Genomic DNA, 21,244 nt, shown 5'->3' on the forward strand with positions numbered 1-21,244 from the left:
ATGAGTGGGAAAGTAGACGGCTGGGTGTTTTTACTCTGTGTCAGTATGTTGTATGTAGCGGGCTCACGTTCAGTGTTTTTCACAATGTCATGCACCAGGCATAATTTTCAAGTGGCCGGACAAGTGCTTTTCAAGCTTTTCAAAACACGAAATAGTATATGTTCTCATATTTGATGTTCCTGTAGTGAGTTTTCACATGGAGTCAAAATTTTGTAAACTTGACAAAACTCGCTAAACAATTGAAAGTTCTTAATCTTTTCAGCAGCTGTACACTTTTTCTATGATTCTGAATATGCAAGAGATGTGGTGAAAGCAAGTTTTCAACGAACAGGATAAAGTGGCGTCTGAAAAGGTTAAAATTTACAATCGGAGGGGTCAGACTTCTTGCAAGACAAAACAAGGCGCAGTGTGAAGCTAACGTATGGCACTGTAGATTGACCTCAATGACACAAGCGAGCACCTAATGCACTACCGAAAGGTTCTTTCATTCGTTCATTCTTTCTTTCATTTCTTCATTCAGCTTTCTTCAGCAATTGTATCTTTGCTTGCTTACGGGGGTATGAGCCATTCCTGATTGATATCTTTTGCTTCACTGGACTAGACGCCGCTTTTTTCGGGTATGAGTCTTTGCAATGAACCCATTAAAGGGGCCCTGAACCACTTTTTGTCGAAGTGGAGAAAGACATTTGAAATGAAGATAGGCTATTTCAGAACCACTTTGCGGCAAAAAATACTTCAATGCATTCAGAAGTGGAGTTATCAGCAATCAAACATGGCGCCATGTCAGCTGTGCTCCCCTTCCTCCTCCAATGCCTTGCACTGCGAAGGCTACGGCGGAGATGTAGCCTTCACAGTGCAAGGTATTTGGTGTGCAATTCAAATTTCCGATTTGGTGCCTATGCCGCGCTAAACATAAGCCAAATGCGGCTGTCCTCAGAGAGCCGCAGTGCGCTTAGCCACTGGACTTGTGGCGGCACCTCACGGCGGCCGCGGTTAGCCGAGCGCAGCGACTAATAGCAGCCGCGTATTGGAGTGTGCTTTATGACGAAATAGAGCACACAGAAAAGAGCGAGGATCATGGAGTTTTTGAAATGAGAGCGTTTGAGAAAAAGGTGCCTTTGCACTCCGCTTGCGAGCTCCACGGACCGCGTACGACAGCAGAACTTGGCTGAGATGTTCACAACAGCACATGCTACCTGCAGGCTACATTATTTAACCTAGCCCGAGGGGTGGTTCAGGGCCCCTTTAAGTTGGTCTTAATTAATTCAGTTTCTTCAACAAGCCTGCAGTCTGTATACTTTTGCTCATGGGTATGGCACGGCCGTGCAGACCCTATCTTGAAAGCAATCTGCAACGAGCACAGAATCTAGGTATGCCGAAGGCTCACATCTTCATGTGCACAGTGTTCTCGCTGCTTAGTCCACATTGAAGCCGAGAGGCAGCACGAAACTCAATTCGCTTCCGGCTGCTGCTGCTCTTCCTAATGCCAGCACTTTGACGTCAAGTGCATGAGCTCATCGAATAACATGCATTTCTGTTTGCCTTACGCATGTGACACCATGCTTGTTAATTTAGTAGTTAGTAAGCGAATGTTTACAAGCTTATACGGCTAAAAAAACTACTATTCTTACTTTGCATAGCTGTCTACTAATTTGCTATCGCAATTGATGCTTACCCTTTTAGGCAAATGTGTCTTTTTTTGGCATGATACTGTAGTTGGGAGTTTGAAGTATTGAAACATGTCACATTTACATTGCAGGCAGACCTTGTACAGACACTCGAAGCATGCCTGGAAGATGGCTTGGCACATTCCATATTCCAGAATGGACAACATGGAAAAGTTGCAAAGGGCAAGGAATTCGTCAATGCTTCTGTGCTTGTTATTTGCTAGTTACATGGGCATAGTAACCACGATTATGCTAGGCCTGTTATTTAGTTCATTTGCACCATGTTACTCAAAAAGCATAGCCATCTTCTGTTAAGCGAATCTATAAATGATGTTAGCTTTTCCCAGAAGCCGAGCAGTTAGTTCAGTTAAACCATGGTTATTGTAGCCAGTAACTTGGGTGCTGGAATGCCATGCAGCTGTACACTAACAGCTTGGTAATGCTACAGAAAGCCAATGGCATAATGTGTCATGTGACGCTAGACAGCAACATGCAGCATTTACATGCAGCTATTCGTAGGGGACCTGATCAAGACGAGGTGCCATAGAGTGCCAACCAATGTTAACATGCAGCTGTGAGTATTTCTGGTATCACATGGGCACTTCCGATCGCGATTGAGCCTGATCAAGAAATTTGCTCCCAACTGAACTAGGTTGAAGGTGCCTTGTGTGACTGGGGCACAAGTCTATCAAAAGGAATGGCAGGGGTATGTCACATGACCATAGGCGTATCTATCAAGGAGGCAAGGGGGCACTTGCCCCCCGCCCTCAATATATATATATATATATATATATATATATATATATATATAGCGAGAGAGAGAGATAGAGGGAGAGAGAGAGAGAGGTGACTTGCCCCCCCCCACACTTGAAAAATAGTTGGTACATCACTGCACATGACCGTGGTCCACAGCTGTTAGTGAGAAAGTCGGTCAGATGGAGGAGCAAGAGGGGCATAGCTGCATGTGGAAGATTTAACCAAGAGTTCATAATTAATGCTGGTAAAGATAAATATGCCTACCAATGCCTGTTCATGCCCAGCACATTCCAAAATCCAGTAGGGCATCTTAAAATACAGCACCAAGGCCATTCAAGGGACACTTTCAGCGGTCGGATATTTGCTCTTCTGGCAAAACTAAATGAGCATTTGTCCCCCTCTCTCCAGCAACACCATAGCCCAGATTATTAACAGTTGCAGCAGGATTTCTTATAGTTTCCCATTCAATTTTGCAACCAATACATGTTGCAACTAAGAGTTCTTTTATTTTTATTCTTTGTAGTCTACATGGGACTAAGCCCAGTTTCCTGAAGTGTCGAGGTGATGTCATCATGAGTTGTTAACAAAGTCCTTTTTTGACCCACAACAACCAATGCACAGAACTGCCATCAATTTCAGTGCATAAAAACAGTTGCAAGATGCTTCAGTGTTTCAAAACGATGTTAAATTGATGCCACTACTAAATAAATTTAAAAATTCAGCAGCATGTCACACTCCTGTAACACGTGAAGGCAAAAGCCTGCTTTACACATGGTAATAAATTAAATTATACGGTCGGAGGAGCAAGACTTATAGCGAGACATGAAGAGCCACAGTGTGAAATAAACGTATGGCGCTGTACGTCAATCTCCTCAACGACATATGGAAGCACCTAATGCACTACCTAAAGGTTCTTTCGTTTTTTCTTTAATTTCTTGATTAATATTCTGCCATTGCATATTTGCTTGCTTACGGAGTATGACCCATTCCTGATGACATCTTTTCATCACATCTTTTACATCACCGGACTAGATGCCACTTTTTTTCGGATATGAGCCATTGCAACGAGCCATTAAAGGCTTTCGCCTTAATAATTTTCTTCATAGCACAGCCCAACAGGACAGTTTCCATGAATTGAAAATAATGTTGTTTATAGCATGTACGCGGAATAGTGCAACAAATGCCAGTAAAGGGGTCCTAATGATATAGCTTCAGGAACAGAACAAAGAACAACTAACAGCTTGCATTGTGCATGATTACAGAGCTTGACTACAATGCTGAGAAGTGATATTTTCACCTGTGGACACCTGAATCTCGCAGGATCAGCTGTTGCTCTCGAATACACGGGCGTGGACTGCCGACAAGTATGCCAGCAAATTGCTGCCGGACTGACACCAGGAACACACTACATCTCTCCCCAGGAGCTAGAGATGACAAAGAAGCAAATCGAAGCTGCTTTCAACACAACCCAGTGCAACTTCTCTTGACAATTTAGTATTTACCGTACGACAGGCAAGACAGAAAATCTGCTGCGATAGTGGGCTGTGATGTCATCGAAGTCACGAATGGAGCAAAGATGGGACTGGCAAGCATCATCTTGATGTATTGGGAGAAAATATTTAGGCTGGAGTCCACTTTCCATATTCAAATATGTGTAAAATGCATTGGAGAGGGGAGGGGGGTGCCTATGCACCCTCTCTACTCCCCTAATTTCGTTTGCCAACAAGGGGGGGGGGGGACTAAATTACCCGACATTTGGCGTCCTGTACAGCACACACCTGTGAAGGAATGAGACATTGAAAAGCGTTCATCATATGCTGAGGTAAATATAAGAGCTCAGGGTTAGTTACGCGAGCTATATTTTTTTTTGTGTTTGATCAAATAATCCATAGTCACTGTTTGGGAAGCCTGGTGAAGGTTCGGGAGATGGTGGTCGAAGTAAGCAAACATGGTATAATGTTGCACATCTGTTAGCCTGAAGACATTGTCGCAACATGTAGTAATTCATTTACAACCTTACTTCATGTCAGGTTCAGAACGTACAGTTACGATAAGTGTCAGCAGCCCTACATCTGGTACAAACTTTGCATTTTGTTTTTCTCAACCCGACACATGTGGCTATCGTTCCTACATACTATTGCAGTACTGCGCTGGTTTTGATGTCTCAATATTTTGTTATTGCACTGGTGGTAATGTACAGGGCAAAATGTAGAATACTTAGTATCATCAGAATGAATAATAAAAGTCAACCAACAGATCTGTGTAAATGTTGGTGATTACAGAATCATACAAAGTGAATACACTGTTTCACTAACTTCTCACCCAATCCAGTGCAATCGTACAAGGAGGTTGAAGTGCAGTGCTCTAGTACGCTGCAATATAAAGTCACCATTGCTATTTTACCTACTTATGTGTTTCAGTAAAGTATTTTGTCAATACTAGAAAAACCCTTTATCGCATGCCCTTAATTTGTGCAAACTTCACTATGAGAGAATGTCACAAAAATTAAAGGCACGCAAAATTTTCAGGGGTGAAATATGGACACTGTACTCAAAACTAAAAATTCATTTTGCCAGGTAGTTTTGCTGGCTGTGCCCCATAAGATGTGGCGCATTCAATTTACTTGGCTGCACAAGCTTGCGCAATGCAAGAAACAAGGTTGCATGCACAGGCGCACCTAATGATTTGGTGCAGGCAAGCCAATGCACCCCTTGGACAACAAATGACATCATACATGAAGAATGCCTGTAACTGAAGTGCCACGTAGAACTCTATGCACTGTATCGAAAAGGCAAATATCGTAAAAAGAGCAAAGGTGTTTTTGAAGCCAAACATTTCGGCAGAATTACCTGTCTGGTTCGGAAATTGATTAGGACTTTCAGACTGACTGCAACCAAATAAGCGAATTTTATTAGCCCGACATTTCGGAGGCTATTCGGCTCCTTCTTCAGGGGGCATTCTTTGAGGTGGCGGTGTGCAGCTTTTAAAGGGCCCCTCAACAGGTCTGGCCATTTTGAGCCGACAAGCGCAGTGCATACATTGCACGATAATGATCGTTTCCGCAAAGTATTACATCACTACGCGCAGTGGAAAGATCTGACATTTCAATCCGAATGCCGTTTCCATCTTTACTCGTGGCCGCCGCGCTGCAAGCTGGACGGTGACGTAGTCGTGCTCCTGCGCCCAAGGTAGTTGTGTCCGCAGTATGACGTTGCTCATGGTGACATGCAACTTCAAGAATTATTCAAGACAACACCTGTTATCTGTGCAATCTGTTGCTTAAATGGACGAATTGAAGTTTACAGAAATAACAAAACACACAAACAGAATGGCTGTGTGTTTTTTGTTTTACTTCGCGCCAAAGCAAGAGAGATGTGCTTCTGCTTAGTCTGCTTGCTCCTACGGTCGTGCGGTCACGTGCCAAAACTATGCAGTTTTCTACCGTGTTCCAGCGTGTGATCATGCTCTACGATCCGCTTGTTCTGCCCGAGTATTCGTGCAGCACTGAATTGTACCGCTAGTCATGTTTCCTAGTGCACAGCGCGCAAAATCGTGCACTGTGCGAACATCGGTGGAAGTGTGTAGCACCGAAAAAAAAAAAAAAAAAAAAACGAAAAAAAGGCGGGACCTGTGACGTATGCATCACGCGATCCTCAAGGTCCAGTGTGGGAGAATGCATGGAAAGAATTTTGGTCGCGTAGGCTAGACAGGGCGAGTGGAGAGAGCGTCTTGCTTGGCAGTGGAGCCTGCCTGCTGAAATCATGGGTTCGCGGCACTGAGATATTTTTGTCCTGGCTACTAAGGAGCCAATTTGAACAATTTTTGCGGCAGATTGCTCCCTAGAGGACATGTAACAACTTCCAGCTTATAACCAAAATTTGCTATGGGGCCTGGTGAGGGGCCCAGGGTCTTTTGTAAACAGGAGGGAAGAGTACGGAAGGCAGGGAGTCACTTGACAAAGTGGAAGGGGGGAGGTGGAAGGGGGGCGGATAGCTGCAGCAATGCTGGTTGACTGGGATGACCGATGCTTGGGAAGCTTGACCCACGAGAGTGCCGTTGACAGGAGGCGGGGGGAGGGTTCATGAGGCAGCGCAGTCGTTTTTGTGTTGATGTCGCCAAGGCCATGGATATACACCAAGGGTTCGGTTGAATGTTCCGATGTCATTCTGGTGTTGTCAGATTCTTTCCTTTAGATTTTTGGTTTCCCCGATGTACGACGCCGGACAGTTGGCACAGCGGATATTGTAGACGACGCCTTGAGCTTTTTCTTTCAGTGGACGATTTTTTGGTTTAGGGAGGAGGATATTTAAAGTTGTGAGCATCTTGAGGTCTTTTTTCAGTATTTTGCTAAGAGCTTTGCTGGTAACCTTGACGGATCAGATGCACACTCGTTTCTGGCGTAGGGGAGAAGTCAATGGTTGAAGGTTGTTGTTGCAAATTCTTTATTCAAAAGAGCCAAAACTCATTCCTCATCGGAATCATATCAAAAGAAAGAGAACAGTTTTCAACGAATTTACGAGGAATGGCTACAAAGAGGACTTTATTCACAAAACAACTCGACAACATAGAAGAAACAAACTACAGCACCTTGAACCATTGACATCTCCCCTACCCCCGGAAACGATCGTCCATCCCCTATGTCAAAGGTACCAGCGATGCTCTCAGCCGAATATTGAAAAAAGGCCTCAACGTTGCGCACAAACCGATAAACACTTTCAATATCTTCCTACCTAAACTGAAAGATTGCCTACAAAAAAAAAAAAAAAAAAGAAAGCTCAAGGCATCGTCTACAAAATCATCTGTGGCGACTGTCCTGCATCGTACATCTGGAAAACCAAAAATCTAAAAGGAAGAATCGAACAACACCAGAACGACGTCAAAACATTAAACAGCATACACAGCGCCAACGCTGAACATTTTGAAGATGCCAACCACAATACGGATTTCCAGGAAACCCAAATCTTTCAAACAGAGACAAACTCGAAAAAGAGACTGCTACTGGAGTCATGGCACATTCAGAATACGGGAGGTAACATAAACCGCATGAAGGGCAACCCACCCTCTGTGTATATCCATGGCCTTGGCGACATGACCAAAAGAATGCCCAGCCAGGTAGATCCCCTCTCGAGGTCACCAACACCGAACCGTCTGACCCCCCCCTCGTCAACAGCACTCTCGGGGGTCAAGCTCCACCAGCAACGGTATTTTCCACTTGTATTTTCAATGTAAAGTTTTGCATAGCGGCTTCTTTATATCTACACTACCTGAAAAAACAAGATTTCTTAAGCGATCCAAAATTCTCTTGCAGTTGGCCTTCAACAGTTATCTGTTGTAAGAAAGGCCCACACTAGATACAAGTTTCCTGTGTCCCCCGAGGTGTATTTAGATACACCCAATGGCTCAACCACCACTCTCACCCTTCGGCAGTGGCCAAAAACAAATAATGTTTTCAATCTCATAGGAATATCGCCGCCGCACTGTCAAGGTCAATGCGCAGCTCATCTGTGGAGCCTCATGTCTCCAGAGATCCAGCAGACACGCGGTGCATTTGGCTGCATAAACAACAAAGCCAAGTGTTCGCTTGATCACGCTCTGCTCAACCGGCTTCGCAGCGGATGCAGGACAGTGTTCCGCTTTCCGGTGCTGGCCTGAGCATTGCGTGCACTAACGCTCCTGCTATGCAGCTGTGTGCATACAGTGGTCCGAGCAAAACTGACAGTAAAAGTTCTGGCTATAAAAGCCAACGGTTTTCCTTCAGACTCATCTCATGCACCACCAGAGCACGATGCCTGCAATGACAGGGGCGGCACTATTCGTCATGCCAGAGTTACGAGATGCCTGGTAGCTGCCAGAGAGCTGCTTATGCTGCTCAGACGAAGTTGCCTAGCATGCCGTGTTGCACGAATGTGTCGCCCCTGTCTATCGCTCTGCGTGATGATAAATATTGCTATTGCTTTCAATGCTTTGCTATAGTGTGGAACTGCCATTCTTTTTCTAGAACAGCCACATGTCAACAATACGAAACAATCAGTTCACTTAGCTGTTATAGCTGTAGAAGCTGACAGCAAGATTTAAATTGTACACATTGCTGCTTCCACCGACTCTAGTGCAATTTTAGATTCCCTTAGCAACACGGCAGTGCTTTTGGTATCAAATGACTGGTTGGTCATCCACCTGTCTTGGCAGTTTAGCAGCTTGTGGCAGCTTTAGCAGCTTGTGTTTTCGACCCCAAGTAACCGCAACCAACACTCTTAGACCAGTCAAAGAAGGTTGGCCATAACCAATGTTATATTGTATGTGCCTGTCACGACCCAAAGTTCTTGGCTGAAACAAGGCTAACCCTTCCCCATGGCTGAATCTTTTGGCACGATCGATTGATTCAGTGGGCATAATGCCCCCAATAAACATGACGTTACAGAGAAGCACAACAGATGAGCAAGCAGTAATCTTCATCTGTCCATCCAATCCATTATGATTGGAAGGGCAGATGAAGATGACTGCTTGCTTCAGTCATAATGGATTGGACGGACAGATGTTTCTCCAGTAATAACAGATGTCATGGGAAGAGGTCTGAGTTGGTCAACTGCAACAAGATTTCGCTGACTAAATTAGTTACGAGTACCCTTCCTGGTCGAATTTTTTTTTTATGATGTGATTTCTCTTTGTATGTTATGTGCAACTGAATGACAAAAGTCAGTGAAAAATAAAAAATTTTCAATGTTGTTTTTCGCACTGAATTGAAGATACTTTTCATGCAATGCATACAACTTCAGGCATTGTAAGCAACAAATTGTTCTTCACACGTCTCAATTCACAATTATAATGGATTGGTTATTTGAAGACCATTTTTGTGCTATGCAAGGCAGATGATGCGCATTAGGCCGCAGGCTCGAAAAATACAGCATGAAGGCTGCTGTGGTGGGTTGCGCTTTTAAGACAGGGACAGAGTAAGGCACCCCGCCACAGTATGCAATTCCAACTCGCCAAAGAAGGAGCACTCGTAAAAGACCTCAGCTCGGCATCATGACACACATGGGCATTTGCGAAATACCAGGATAAACCACTTATACATATCTGCAGTACAATGCCGAAACATTATGTAATTAGTATTCCTCACACGCATTTCTGAGAATAGTTTTTGTTGTCTGCTTTTCTCAATTTCCGGTATTTCCTACAGAATTACGATTCCAGCAGGAATCATTGGCCCAGAAAGGGCTAAGGTGCACTGAATTTAAGTGTACCACAAGCATTTCCACCATGGTTCAGGCATGTGCCTTGTCGTATACGTCAGCTTTGAAAACACTCGTCTCACTGGGAAAATTCTGCAGCATCGTTTAATGACCGGGGATCACAATCACAGGGACTCCTACGAGCACGCAAAGCCTCCCCCACATGCCGGTGCCGTCGCACACGAGAGAGTTCATCACCCAAAGCAGAACATACTGGCCGCCGTTTAGGACGACTTTGACTGGCCGCTGACCAGATGCAGTTGCAGTGGCTCTCACTTGGTGGCAGCACACCGTCTCACCCACACAACACCAGGGGGCGACACTTGACTAACTTCCTCGTAGTGCACACAATGCAGAACTGCACATTTTCCGTGCTGTCTATGTGTGTCCCAAGCTTGCCAGAGGAGTCCAGTATCGGAGATGGGCAGGAGAAAAAAAAAAGGGGGAATGAGGGATGGAAGCATACAGAAAGCACTATACAAGCGCTGCGTCCGAGGAAAAAAAAAAATTGATCTACGATTGTACATTAACTAGCAGGTGCGGCGAGGATCCGCAAAAAAATATAATAACTTAGCACAGTTCCACCTTTTCCCTAAAAGCAGCAGGCATGTTCGACACGCCGAGGGCTCAAAGGGAATTTTTGTGGGCTTACGACACAGCTGTCACTAAAGACAATGTGCCACCAATGGCAAACGAGAAAAATTTGACGCCGAGCAGTTCGAGCACGGAACACCATGGTGTGGCCAGACGAATTGGCAGCGATCCGTCAGCTGTGCTGGTGTGTGTGGCACCAGCCAACAAGCAAGTTCTGTGAGCAATAAGAGAGAAAGAGAGAAAAAAAATCTTCAGCATATGGTGTACTCATGTACAGAAACTAATGTGTGGATGGTAGACAGTGAAATTGTCCACATGCATTCAAAGATGGACATAACAAACACAGGTATAATCAAGTTAATCTAAAACTAGGCTGGTCCTGCTTTACTTGAGTATTTTGTGCAGCTATAACGAAGCCAAAAATGCAAGATCCGATTCTGCACTGGTTGCACTCACAGCTCATAATGTGCTTTCTGGAAGCAAAAACGTCTACTACTCATGATGAGAAAGTTGAAACAGCACATGCTGCATACACATGCCTGTTTTGGCCAATGGCTTGATCTGGCTGGCCCACAGCCAGCAAGCCATGGTGGCATTCCCATGTAATCAAACTGATCACAAGGTCGCATATCATCAATGATGCAAAGTACAAGCTCGTAATTTTTTTTTTCCTGTGCCATTTACTGGTAAGCCACACTGCCGCCAGGCCATCATACTTATGTTGCTTTCATATCGACCCAATGGTGAATTTTTTTCATAGCATTTTACGCTTATAGTGAATATTAAACATACCTAACAAAATATTTTGGTGTCCGTTGCAGCTTCATTATAACTAAGCCCCAGTCCCACTGCAGAAAATCTCACAACCAGGCAATGATAAAGTCCCAGTGCAAATGCAGTTACGCTTGAAATGATGCACACCTTAATATCTTCTGACTTCTGGCCTTGTTTTCATCCAACCTCAAAGAAAATGCGCAGAAAATGCACAAAGAAATGCTAGTTTGTGCATGAATTACAATTTCCAATTTGACTGGTGGTGATTATTCTAAAAGATGATCAGGATGATATGTAATGCGCTATCTATAAAATATTTTAAAGAAAGTTTCTTGTGCTGTTTCCTAAATCAGACAGGGTATTAACAAATGGCTCATGATTAAACCTGCTCCACAATCTTTGCAGACTGGTTGTTCTTCCGCAAGAAAAAGGTGTGTGTGTGTGTGTGTCAAGTGTGTGTCACTAATTCCTGGCACGGCTGGCTAAGCGAGGGGAGCACAAGTGCGAGAACAAGCTCAAAAGAAAAGTTCCATTCAATTCACCCTGCACTTTTTGAACTAATTCACTGCAGTTCAGTGCCAGTTCTGCCTGGTGCCTGTGCAGAACTCGGGCATATTTCGCATGAGCCCTGCACTGGGTGAAACTAACAGATGGCACCATGCTGCACCATTCAAACAAACAGCAATGTGCGGATGTGCAATTCCGGACATGCAGGCAGCTCGAATAGACCTCAGGCAAACAAATTTCTCCTACCTGCATGGCTTATGCCACAAGCAACGTCAGTCTTCGCTATCATCGCCTGTTTCATCGTCGTCGTTGTCCCCAGTGTTCTCCGGAGGTATAAATCGTTCCATGTGGTAATGTTTCTTGCGCCTCTCCTCGAACAGCCTGTGTCTCTCCGCTGCAAAAAGCAGGCGTGCACAAGAAAACAGAAAACTTGCACCTGCACCATGTGTCTGAGGTTAATACCATTATATATGAAGTTGTACACACACACTTTTTTTAATGACATTAGTTGTTAAGATGAAGATAGCAGCAGTGAGTGCAGTAAGTTTTCGCAATCCTAGTATCACATACAAACAAGCAAGACATTTAGTGGGCCAAAGTTCAAGGAATAACACTAAACACATTATTGGGCACTGCACCTGAAGTGACACTACGTATGTCTGTGTGACACCACGCAAATGGCATTACTAAACCTTAAGGCATTAAAGGGACACTAATGGCAAATACTAAGTCAACGGGAACTGATTAAATACTATTCCAGAAACATCGCAACGCTTGTTTTGTGCCAAGAAGAGAGTTAGTTTTCGAGAAAAGTGCATCTGAAGGGTCCGCGCACCTTTTTCGAAATTCAAATCTCCCGCCACAAAATTGGGGGAGTGGTGACGTTGCATATGCCATCACCACCTTTTTCTACAGTCTGTGAGTAAAATGGCACCCGACAGAAGGTGGTACCGCGCCAAGACAGAGCAGTGGATTCACCACTAAAGCTGCTTTTTGGTCAGGTGGCGCAGACCATTGGTACATCCCTCGACATCACATGGAAGTTGAATTCTCTGCTACTTACAGTTTGTGCGAGTTTCGCGAGCCAGCAAAACCACCACGGCACTATATAATAATGAAACTACTGAAATACGAAAGTGTGGGCGGCACGGAGTCGAGCAAAACGAAACCTTTCGATCGCCCGCATCGTTGTCAAGGGTAATTCCAACGAGTTATTTTTTCTAAAAATGAAAAAGAACTGGACAAGCAGAATTTTATTTCATCTGATAATACAAAGATGCTTTTTGCAACAAGTTTCTGTTCACAATAATATTGGCACCTTAGAGATTCTTGTGCACTAGTCTATCACTTAAGCTTGACTTAATATTTGCCTTTAGTGTCCCTTTAATCAGTTAATGTCATATTTTGTGCCCGTGCGACACGAAGTATGGAATCAAGAATAAAGCACAGAGTAAGCATGCCTACAACGCTAAGTCAACATACCTCTTGCCTCTTCCTCCGCCTTCTTTTGATCTTCCGACACAATAACTGCAGGGGTGAGTGCACTGGGCTGCATTGATGTAGCTGACTGGATTCTGCATGCACAGCAAGAAATGAATATAATGGATATAACAAAATGTAGGATATAACAAAGTAATTCTAACATCAGGTTGGCTATGCTTTATTTCAATCAGCATTCCACTGCAACGACGAAATTGAAACTGCAAGATCCAAGACATCAGTTACAGTGAAGCACTCAGCAGCTCAGAACACTTGTTCTGGTGGCAAAGCCGTTGAATAGTCGACAAGTGCAACCTGAAGCGACATGCTCTGTGCACAGTTGCTGTTTTACCCAGTAGCTTGGCTGGCATCTCATGTGATCACACCAATAACATAGTTATACATTCATGACGGTGCAAAGCATAACTTCATGATTTAGCATTGTTCACGTGCCACACATCAGCATAGCAAGCCACCAATGGGCCATCAAAGGCCATCAGCATCTAGACCCCAATTCCTCCAAAAGAAAGACAGTTGCCTCTTCTAACTCCAGATTTCTGCCGCCCTATTTGCAGTTTCAACAGGGACTGCCACACATCTTTGTAGTGCCATTGTGATTGGCTGACCTGTAGGAAGAGCGAGGCAATAAGCAGGCCCAATACGTCATGTGCAAGAACTCTTTTAGCGGTGGCAATGAGCTAGCAGAGAGCTTCAGCACTGCCATGTTACCATATGGTAATACTGTACTGGCTGAGTGCACATGCATGCACTTTACCGTAAATATGGCAAGGCATTCCGTGTGGTACGGCATCTATAGTGCATATGGTAACGGGCTCACACAGTTTTGTGAGCCGAGCTGGATCAAGCCAAGACACAGCAAGAGAAATGGCATTGGCTACAGAGTTTACGCCGCGCGTGCCAGCGTATATTACAGCGCAGCTCTGAGGCGCCTGTTCCTGCGTTCAACAGTGACATGCCTAGTCCACCATTGGCGTAACCGAGCGAACACGAAACACAGTGGGGAATGAGACGGCGATAGAGAAAAGTGTGAGGAGGAAAGTGGAGGAGGCTATAGTGGAAGAATGAGGTGGAAAGCCGAGGAGGAGGATATGAGAAGAGGGTGAGAAGAAAAGCAGAAGACTGTGATAGCGAAGACAGCGTGAGGAAGCCACCTTGAAGCACCATCAGATGGCGTTCACGTCCACGTATCCGCAGTAGCAGTAGTGCCAGCCATCCGGGGAAAAAAAAAAAAGAAAGAACCAGAAAGCTCACTTTTGCGCATAGCCTTCGCTGCAAGCATTTCCCAGTAAAGATTACAGTTGCATAAGCTGCAGTTGCCAGGATGCGGAAACTGTGTGGCCTGAGTTGCCTCACTGACGTGGCTCTGCCAATTGGTGTGGTGATCGGTGCAATGCCTCAATATATTGTGAAATGAAAACATCTACAGAGCTGCGCTCAAATTTTGCATCAGGGAGTATTGCAATCGTCGGTGCACCTTTCTTTTTCCCCAAGGAACGAGTCAATTTTAATTCACCTTCAGCAACATGACGAAGTGGCATCAAGGAGACCACTTGTGACTGGAAAATAAACCTGAGCAGCTGGACTGGTGGTGCCATCTTGTGGCAGAGAGTTCAACTGGACAGGACGCAGAGTTACTGCAGTAATTAACAATATTCTGCTTATCTACTCATGTAAAGTGTCGCCAGCTATGCAACTGACGACAAGAATTTCATTTCTTTTTTTTTACTGCTTTGACGAGAGCACCCATGGGACAAAAACACGTTGCATATGTAGTTAAGTGAAGTGTCACAAAATGCTGCAACCAGCGTTGTTACTGCCATAGACATTTAAATTACCATAGCATGGCACTTCCGTAAGGAGTAATACATGTATGGACAAGCTAAGGGGTTGTCTTTAACGTAATGAGACTGCCTACCGCACGGCGCTGCAGTCACCAATAGCACGCTTCCCGGAGGCAGGATTTATGGTGGGTATTCTAAGTAACGCACCAGGTGGCAGAAGCATCCGAGCTCTGATGCAGTGAGGATCTGAAGTGGCGCAAAAGCTGTGTTTGAGTTTTTGTCACGGCAGAAAACGTCAAAAATGGAGCGTTCGCTGAAGCACCGGGGTGCGATTAAATTTTGCTTTCACCTGGGCAAAACTGCTTCCGAGACGCTTGCCTAGGATAAAGAAGCTTACAAAGATGATGCCCTGTCAAGGGCCCAAGTTTTCCGGTGGTTCAGTGAGTTCAAGAATGGTTGAGAGACCCTTAAGACATGGAGTTATCTGGATGCTCTTAAATGAGTGGTTTGGATGAAAGTGTGGCCAAAGTAAAACCCTCTGAGGCTCCAACCGTCATTTCAGTATCAGATTAATCACCGAAGACCTCAACATGTGCAAAGGACAGTTGAAAAAATTATTTATGATAATATGAACATGCGGAAGGTTTGTTCAATATTGGTGCCAAAAGTGTTGAGTAATGAACAAACACAACAACGAGCTGACATTTCCTGCTAGATGTTGATGCAGTTAGAACATGAATGCGACTTTTTAGATGGCATAATAACAGGCGATGAATCGTGGGTGTTTCAGTATGACCCTGAAACAAAGCACCAAAGTTCGGAGTAGCACACCGCGAACTTCCCGCGCCCCAGGAAAGTGAGAATGTCACAAGGTAAAGACAATGTTTACTGTCTTTTTTGACAAGCGTCAGGTGGTCTACAAAGAATTTGTGCCTCCAGGATGAACCGTCAATGCCCTGTACTACAAAGAAATCCTTGAGAGGCTTCACGGAGCTGTCAAATGGAAATGACCGGAGATCGGCGAATGCTGGAAGCTCCACCACGACAGCGCTCCAGCCCACACCGCCTTCGTTGTGACCGCCTACCTGGCTTGGATAGGGGGTTGCAACCTTGCCGCAGCCACTGCACAGCCCCAATGTGAGCCCAGCAGACTTTTTCCTGTTCCCAAAGCTCAAGAGAAGCTTGAAAGGTCACCGTTTCAATGATGTACCCACCATCCAACGGGTTGTCAGAGATTAGCTGAAAGGGGTTATGGCAGCTGACTTCCAGGGAGCCTTTGCTGCATGGGAATTGCATTGGCAGCAGTGTATCGATGCCCAAGGAGACTATTTTGAAGGATATGGTTGTGTGGTGTTTTATGGCACATAGGCAACTAAGGCCATTATGCGCCAAGCTCGAGGTATAGGAAAATTTTCCGTGTAGTTTTATAAAAATGTAAATAGTCGTCGGTGGTGTTGTGTGCTGAAATAGTTAGAGTTACCTCATGATGGAGTAAGAAAAAGATTGTAACAATGGGTACTGATAAAAACTTTTAAAGGGGGTCGGGTAACCTCAGCGGCCATCCTTGCCAGGGCAAGGATCTCGAGGCTCCTAACCAATCAAATAAAGTCCTCAGCCTTTTTCTCAGAAATGAGAAGTGGCTGTGGTGCATGAGGTGAAGTACTGCGGGATGATTTACATATTTTTAAGAATACCAGCTTCTGTTAAAAATCTAAAAACGCTAGACATATCTACAATTGCATTATCACTCAAGAGCAGTGCGGGGTGAAAAGGGATGCATTGGTTATAAAACGGGGAAAAGCACTTTTTCCGTAGCTTTTCCAGTTTACAGCATGAAATTAAAATGTGATTGACTGTAAGTTCATCTCCGCAAGTGCAAATTGGTTTGTCTTCTTTCTTCAGCAGAAAGTTGTGTGTAATGTGGGTGTGACCTATACGGAGACGGCAGATAATGACTTCCTTGAAATGCTTCTGGTGCACGCATGACTTCCATTCACCTAGAACTGGTTTTATAAATTGTAGCTTGTTATTTAGACCAATAAATTATTTTTACCAGACCCAGTCTCATTACTTTACAGACAAACCCTGTAACACTTTCTAATATTTGCCACAATGAATCTTTTGGGCTGGGCACGTGTTATTTTATTCTGCAATGCCTGACTATTAGCCACTATCTTAATTACCATGTTGCCTTACATATTGAGCAACACACGCAGCTAAAGCGTTTTCAATCATCATGGTACGTTGATATGGAACAGTAATATTATACCGTATGCTACACTTATTTTGCAGCAACAGAGCACTGCTGAACCTCCCTAATGCCAGCACAAAAGAACTGCAGCGATTACAACAGCATTCAGCATATCACTTCTGTTTCACAATACGCAAACTCATTTGCCTATTTGATGGTGCACTGATGTTTAGTTGGTCTTTGTTCACACAATAGCTAAGGGCCTTCAATTTCTCAGGTGATTGAGAACAACCATGCTGGCCTTGCGTTTTTGCAACACTTTCTTCGGTCTGTGTACTTGCTGAGATCATTAACAAAAAAAAGGAACTGCTTGAAGCAATTCTTTTTTTAAGGTTTCAGGAAAACATGATCAGTATGTCAGCTTAACATAACTAGGGACCACTGAGGAAAAGGTGTGGTTAATTAAGGTCTCATTTGTGCGACTTTCAGCATGCAATGTGCAAGATTATTTCAGTCATATTGCTATGAGTGTTTTCATCATGCATGTCTCAGTTCATTATTTCTCACTTTCCTGAATCCTTTATATTTAGCGTCATTCTTCTTCCGAATGAAGTCAAATGTTGGAACTGCTCTAGTCCATATTTGTGTTCAGTTCCTTGTATTTGTTTTCAACCGCTGCAGAACTAAAAATAAAGAAGGTGTTCTAACAAGCCTACGTTAGACACCTGTTTACTGTAAGATGGAAGGGTGGGCAACTTTAGATTATGATCACCATGCCAAAAAATGAAGACACAGAGAATGTCTGTTGGCCTGGTATTCCAAAGGTGCATTCTGGTTGGTGGAAATTTAGACAAGCTCTGAAAGACTACACATTTAAGGGAAGTAATGTGTGTGAAAAAAATTGGCTCCTGGACTTACCATGAAGCAAAGCACTGATAAATCATCCAGCTGACACTAAAGGTAACAGAGTAACAGACAGGTGGGAAATGAACAAAAAAAAAAGAGGGCACTGATCGAAAGAATCAGGCAGATGGCCATCCTACCTGTCACTTGTTAGCCTCGAGCTGTGTCGTCGGTGCATTTTCACACAGTGGTGTCCACAGCATTAAGGATGATGATGATGCCTCTACATCATTACTATTACCTAGTGGCCACTTAATAGAGTGTCTTAGCTAAGCATCTTTAGTTGACTCTGCTCAGACTCAAGTATCCTAACAATTTGCACACACCTGTTCACAAGGACTGCTAGTGCACATGTGTACAACACTGATGTCAGCAGTGGAACATAGAATGCTACCCACGCTATGCCACAGAGCCTACTAAGTGGAGCACAATGTTTCATCTACTTGGTTTCTATGTCATTTTGCAGCCATGCCATTGCGTGCCTCTGGGATGTACTTATCAAAAATGCTCTGAGCGGAGCAAAGCGTAAGCGATGCTCAGCTAAAACTGTTTAGTGTTCCGATTAATGGCAATGACAAAACAGTGCTTACTTTTGAGCTACTGCTTGAGGGTTGACACCCCCCGGGTCAGTGGCCGTGTCGTAGTTGTAAGGTGTCTTGGGCTCATCGACAATCATGAAGCCATAGTCCTTGTTCTTTGGGTGAAAGGTCTCTTTGATGTTTTGTTCGTCCCACTTGAGGTCTTGTGCGCTCCTGCAACGACGGCACACAGTCAGTGCATGGGCCAGTGTCACCGTCACAACTTGGCAAGTACTGCCACGTTTTTTTTTTTTTTTTTTTAAGCACTGCCTACTACGACACACGTCTGCAGAATACACGGAAACCTCGCACAACTTCCTTCGCACAAATGGTGGAACATAAAACAGAAGCTTCACTTCGTCTGGCCCGTCAGGTCAGTTCCACGAGACACGACTGAGAAGGTTGCACAGGCCAATCTACCGACCCTGAACCCGAGTGGATCGCGGGCACGCCCGTTCGACGGTAAACATTTACGCGGGTTGATCCATCGTCGCGAAACCCGCCAACGACGAACCGTTTAACAATGACTCACACCCTGCTCTCAAAGCTGCCCGACGGCTTCAGGATGGCCTTTTTCTGCTGCGAAGGTCCAGGCGCGGCGTTGACTTGGCGGCTGTAGTTTGACGGGCCTTGCTGAAAGTAATCTGCTTGCTGCGGGGCGTAACGGTAGCCCGGCTGCAGGTAGGCCTGGTCGAGGTACTCCTGAGGCGAGTAACCCCGGTACGTACGGCCGCCCGGCGTGTACCGCGACATGTCTTTCAAGCATCGCCTCCAAGCCCACCGACACCGAAGGGCCGGCGTCGCCGTAAGCTTGACATGCCGCGCCGCTTCTTCGTCGTCGTTTCCGGCTCCAAATATGCATAATAGTCGCTGAGACACGCTTGAAGTGAAGAAAAATGAGACACGGTGCCGCTTGACAGCGGCTACGAGGTGCGCGTCAACTCAATTTTCCCCCTTACTTTATACTAGTCAGGTGCTGTAACCCGAGGAGCACGGCGCGCAAGCCATTCGCACGGGAGGACGTGAATTTCTGACGGTCACGCGCGAACTGTCCAGCGCAATTGAGGGACAGTGTTTCGCTGCGAAAGACCGTTCGCAACGCACCGTCCAGACGGGAATAACAGGGGCTGCTACCACAGCTACGCGAGCATCGCGCTAGTCAGTCGGGATTCCAGTGCAACTCGAGACTGCAGCAACCACACTCGACACGGGAGACGCAGTAAGTCAAAACGTGCCTGACATGAGCAAACAACGCACGGGCGTCCACGTTCCCGCCGTTAAGCACAAGCGTGACTTACTGCCGTCGCGCTTCGGTGTACTCGAAGCTGCTGGATGGCTTTAATATTCCTTTAGCAGGCCTCTTCGCCAGTTGCTCCGCCATGTTTGATTCGCACTCTAACCAACGCAATAAACCGAAAGAAAAAGTGAGGATGGAGAGGGGTGGAGAGGAGGCGTTGTTGCCGCCTCGCGCGTCGCGCGAGTGAGAGAGCAAGTAAAGAAGCGCTGCCAATCAAATGAATCCCTTTGATGACCTTGTGCCCACATCTCAAGTTTAGCATTAGTTAGTTAAGCAGATGGTTAAGCATTACGTTGACGATAGATTTAAACAGGATCGTTCCGAAGGCATATTTCCACTTTTCAGTCAACAAGCGATGATGATGATGATGATAGCAGCGAGCTACTTTTGCTTTAGCTGCATCCGAGGCGGCCGCGTCGTTTCTCGCCACGCGATGGATACATTTCTGGCGTCAGTGAAGGATCGGAGTTAAAGCGCTGTATACGTCGCCGCTTGGGCGGGGAACGCACGGGAGAACGATTGTCCCATTGTTCTGTTCGAACAGGAAATTCTCTCGTCCTGTATTTCGCGGGCGGCACACTAGGCCGACGTGGCGTTGCTTTGCAGGCGCGGCGCCAAGGTTATTCTTCACTGTTATGGCGATTTAAAACAGCGCTAGCAACAAGAGGGAAGTTAAGACAAAGAAAGAAACGCGGAGTGTGCTGAGGGTTCGGGGTGAAGGCTGCCGTATGTTTAGCCTTGGCAGCTAGAAGGCTCAAACGCGCCGCTTGCGGGCCAAATGGGTCCCGCGCTAGGTTTTTGGCGGGCGCCGTTGGCGAGGGTGAAGATAGGAATTGTACCTAGAGCCGTCAACTCATTTGTCACTTTTACCGTGTATATCCGTGAATGACGCATCTTCTGCGCAGGGAAGCAGCTTTGGTGGTGCTCAGTTGTGCATTATATATCCACGCGCGCAACCGGATTTTACGAGGATCTCGCGCTGCAGTTCTCTATTACTGCGTGAAATGATCAGTGTATGAGTGTCAGGGCAGCGGGTCTTTATTTCGCTTATCAGCAAAAAAAAAAAAAAACCACCGGCTTTTAAAACCCAAGGAAACAAAAGATTATAATGGTCTCATCGCTTTACCGCTGAACTAATATGATTGAATTAAGTTCGTTGCGCTAACAGACTGTCGTACTACCGTGACCAAACCCAGTAAAAAAAAAAAACTGAACTCAATTGGAAATTTCCTATTGTGTTTTGGGACAGCCATTGGAAAAATCCAACAGGTCCAATTGGACCAATTGGTTTTTGAACACAATTGGACCCAATCGGTCTCTGAATTAGACTCGTTACACGGGACCAGCTTGAAAAACAAAGCAAAGGAGAAAAAGAAGAAACCTTGTGCCCTTACTTTGATATGGCACAGATACACTTGAAGACCCTTTCGAGAACCATGCTCATAGATGAAGTCACTACGGCAATCC

The 21,244-nt window shown here is 45.2% G+C and overlaps 1 protein-coding gene across 2 annotated transcripts; it reads right to left on the reverse strand.

Moving 5' to 3' along the window:
• Positions 1 to 9,740: 9,740 nt before the first annotated feature.
• LOC126517893 (protein phosphatase inhibitor 2-like) lies at positions 9,741 to 19,896 on the reverse strand. Of its 2 annotated transcripts, none has more exons than XM_050167713.3 (5): positions 19,779 to 19,896; positions 18,493 to 18,654; positions 13,010 to 13,101; positions 11,774 to 11,921; positions 9,741 to 10,460 (listed from the first exon to the last, which is right to left on the reverse strand). In XM_050167713.3, exons 1-4 carry the CDS (start codon positions 19,859 to 19,861, stop codon positions 11,800 to 11,802), a joined length of 459 nt encoding a protein of 152 aa, XP_050023670.1. In that variant the 5' UTR covers positions 19,862 to 19,896; the 3' UTR covers positions 9,741 to 10,460; positions 11,774 to 11,799. The 2 variants fall into 2 exon arrangements, with proteins under 2 accessions (XP_050023670.1, XP_050023669.1); XM_050167712.3 differs by lacking the exon at positions 19,779 to 19,896 and adding an exon at positions 19,013 to 19,733.
• Between the last annotated feature and the right edge of the window lie 1,348 nt (positions 19,897 to 21,244).

The sequence above is a fragment of the Dermacentor andersoni genome, chromosome 11, assembly GCF_023375885.2.
Source record: "Dermacentor andersoni chromosome 11, qqDerAnde1_hic_scaffold, whole genome shotgun sequence".
In the NCBI taxonomy this organism is placed as follows: Eukaryota; Metazoa; Arthropoda; class Arachnida; order Ixodida; family Ixodidae; genus Dermacentor; species Dermacentor andersoni.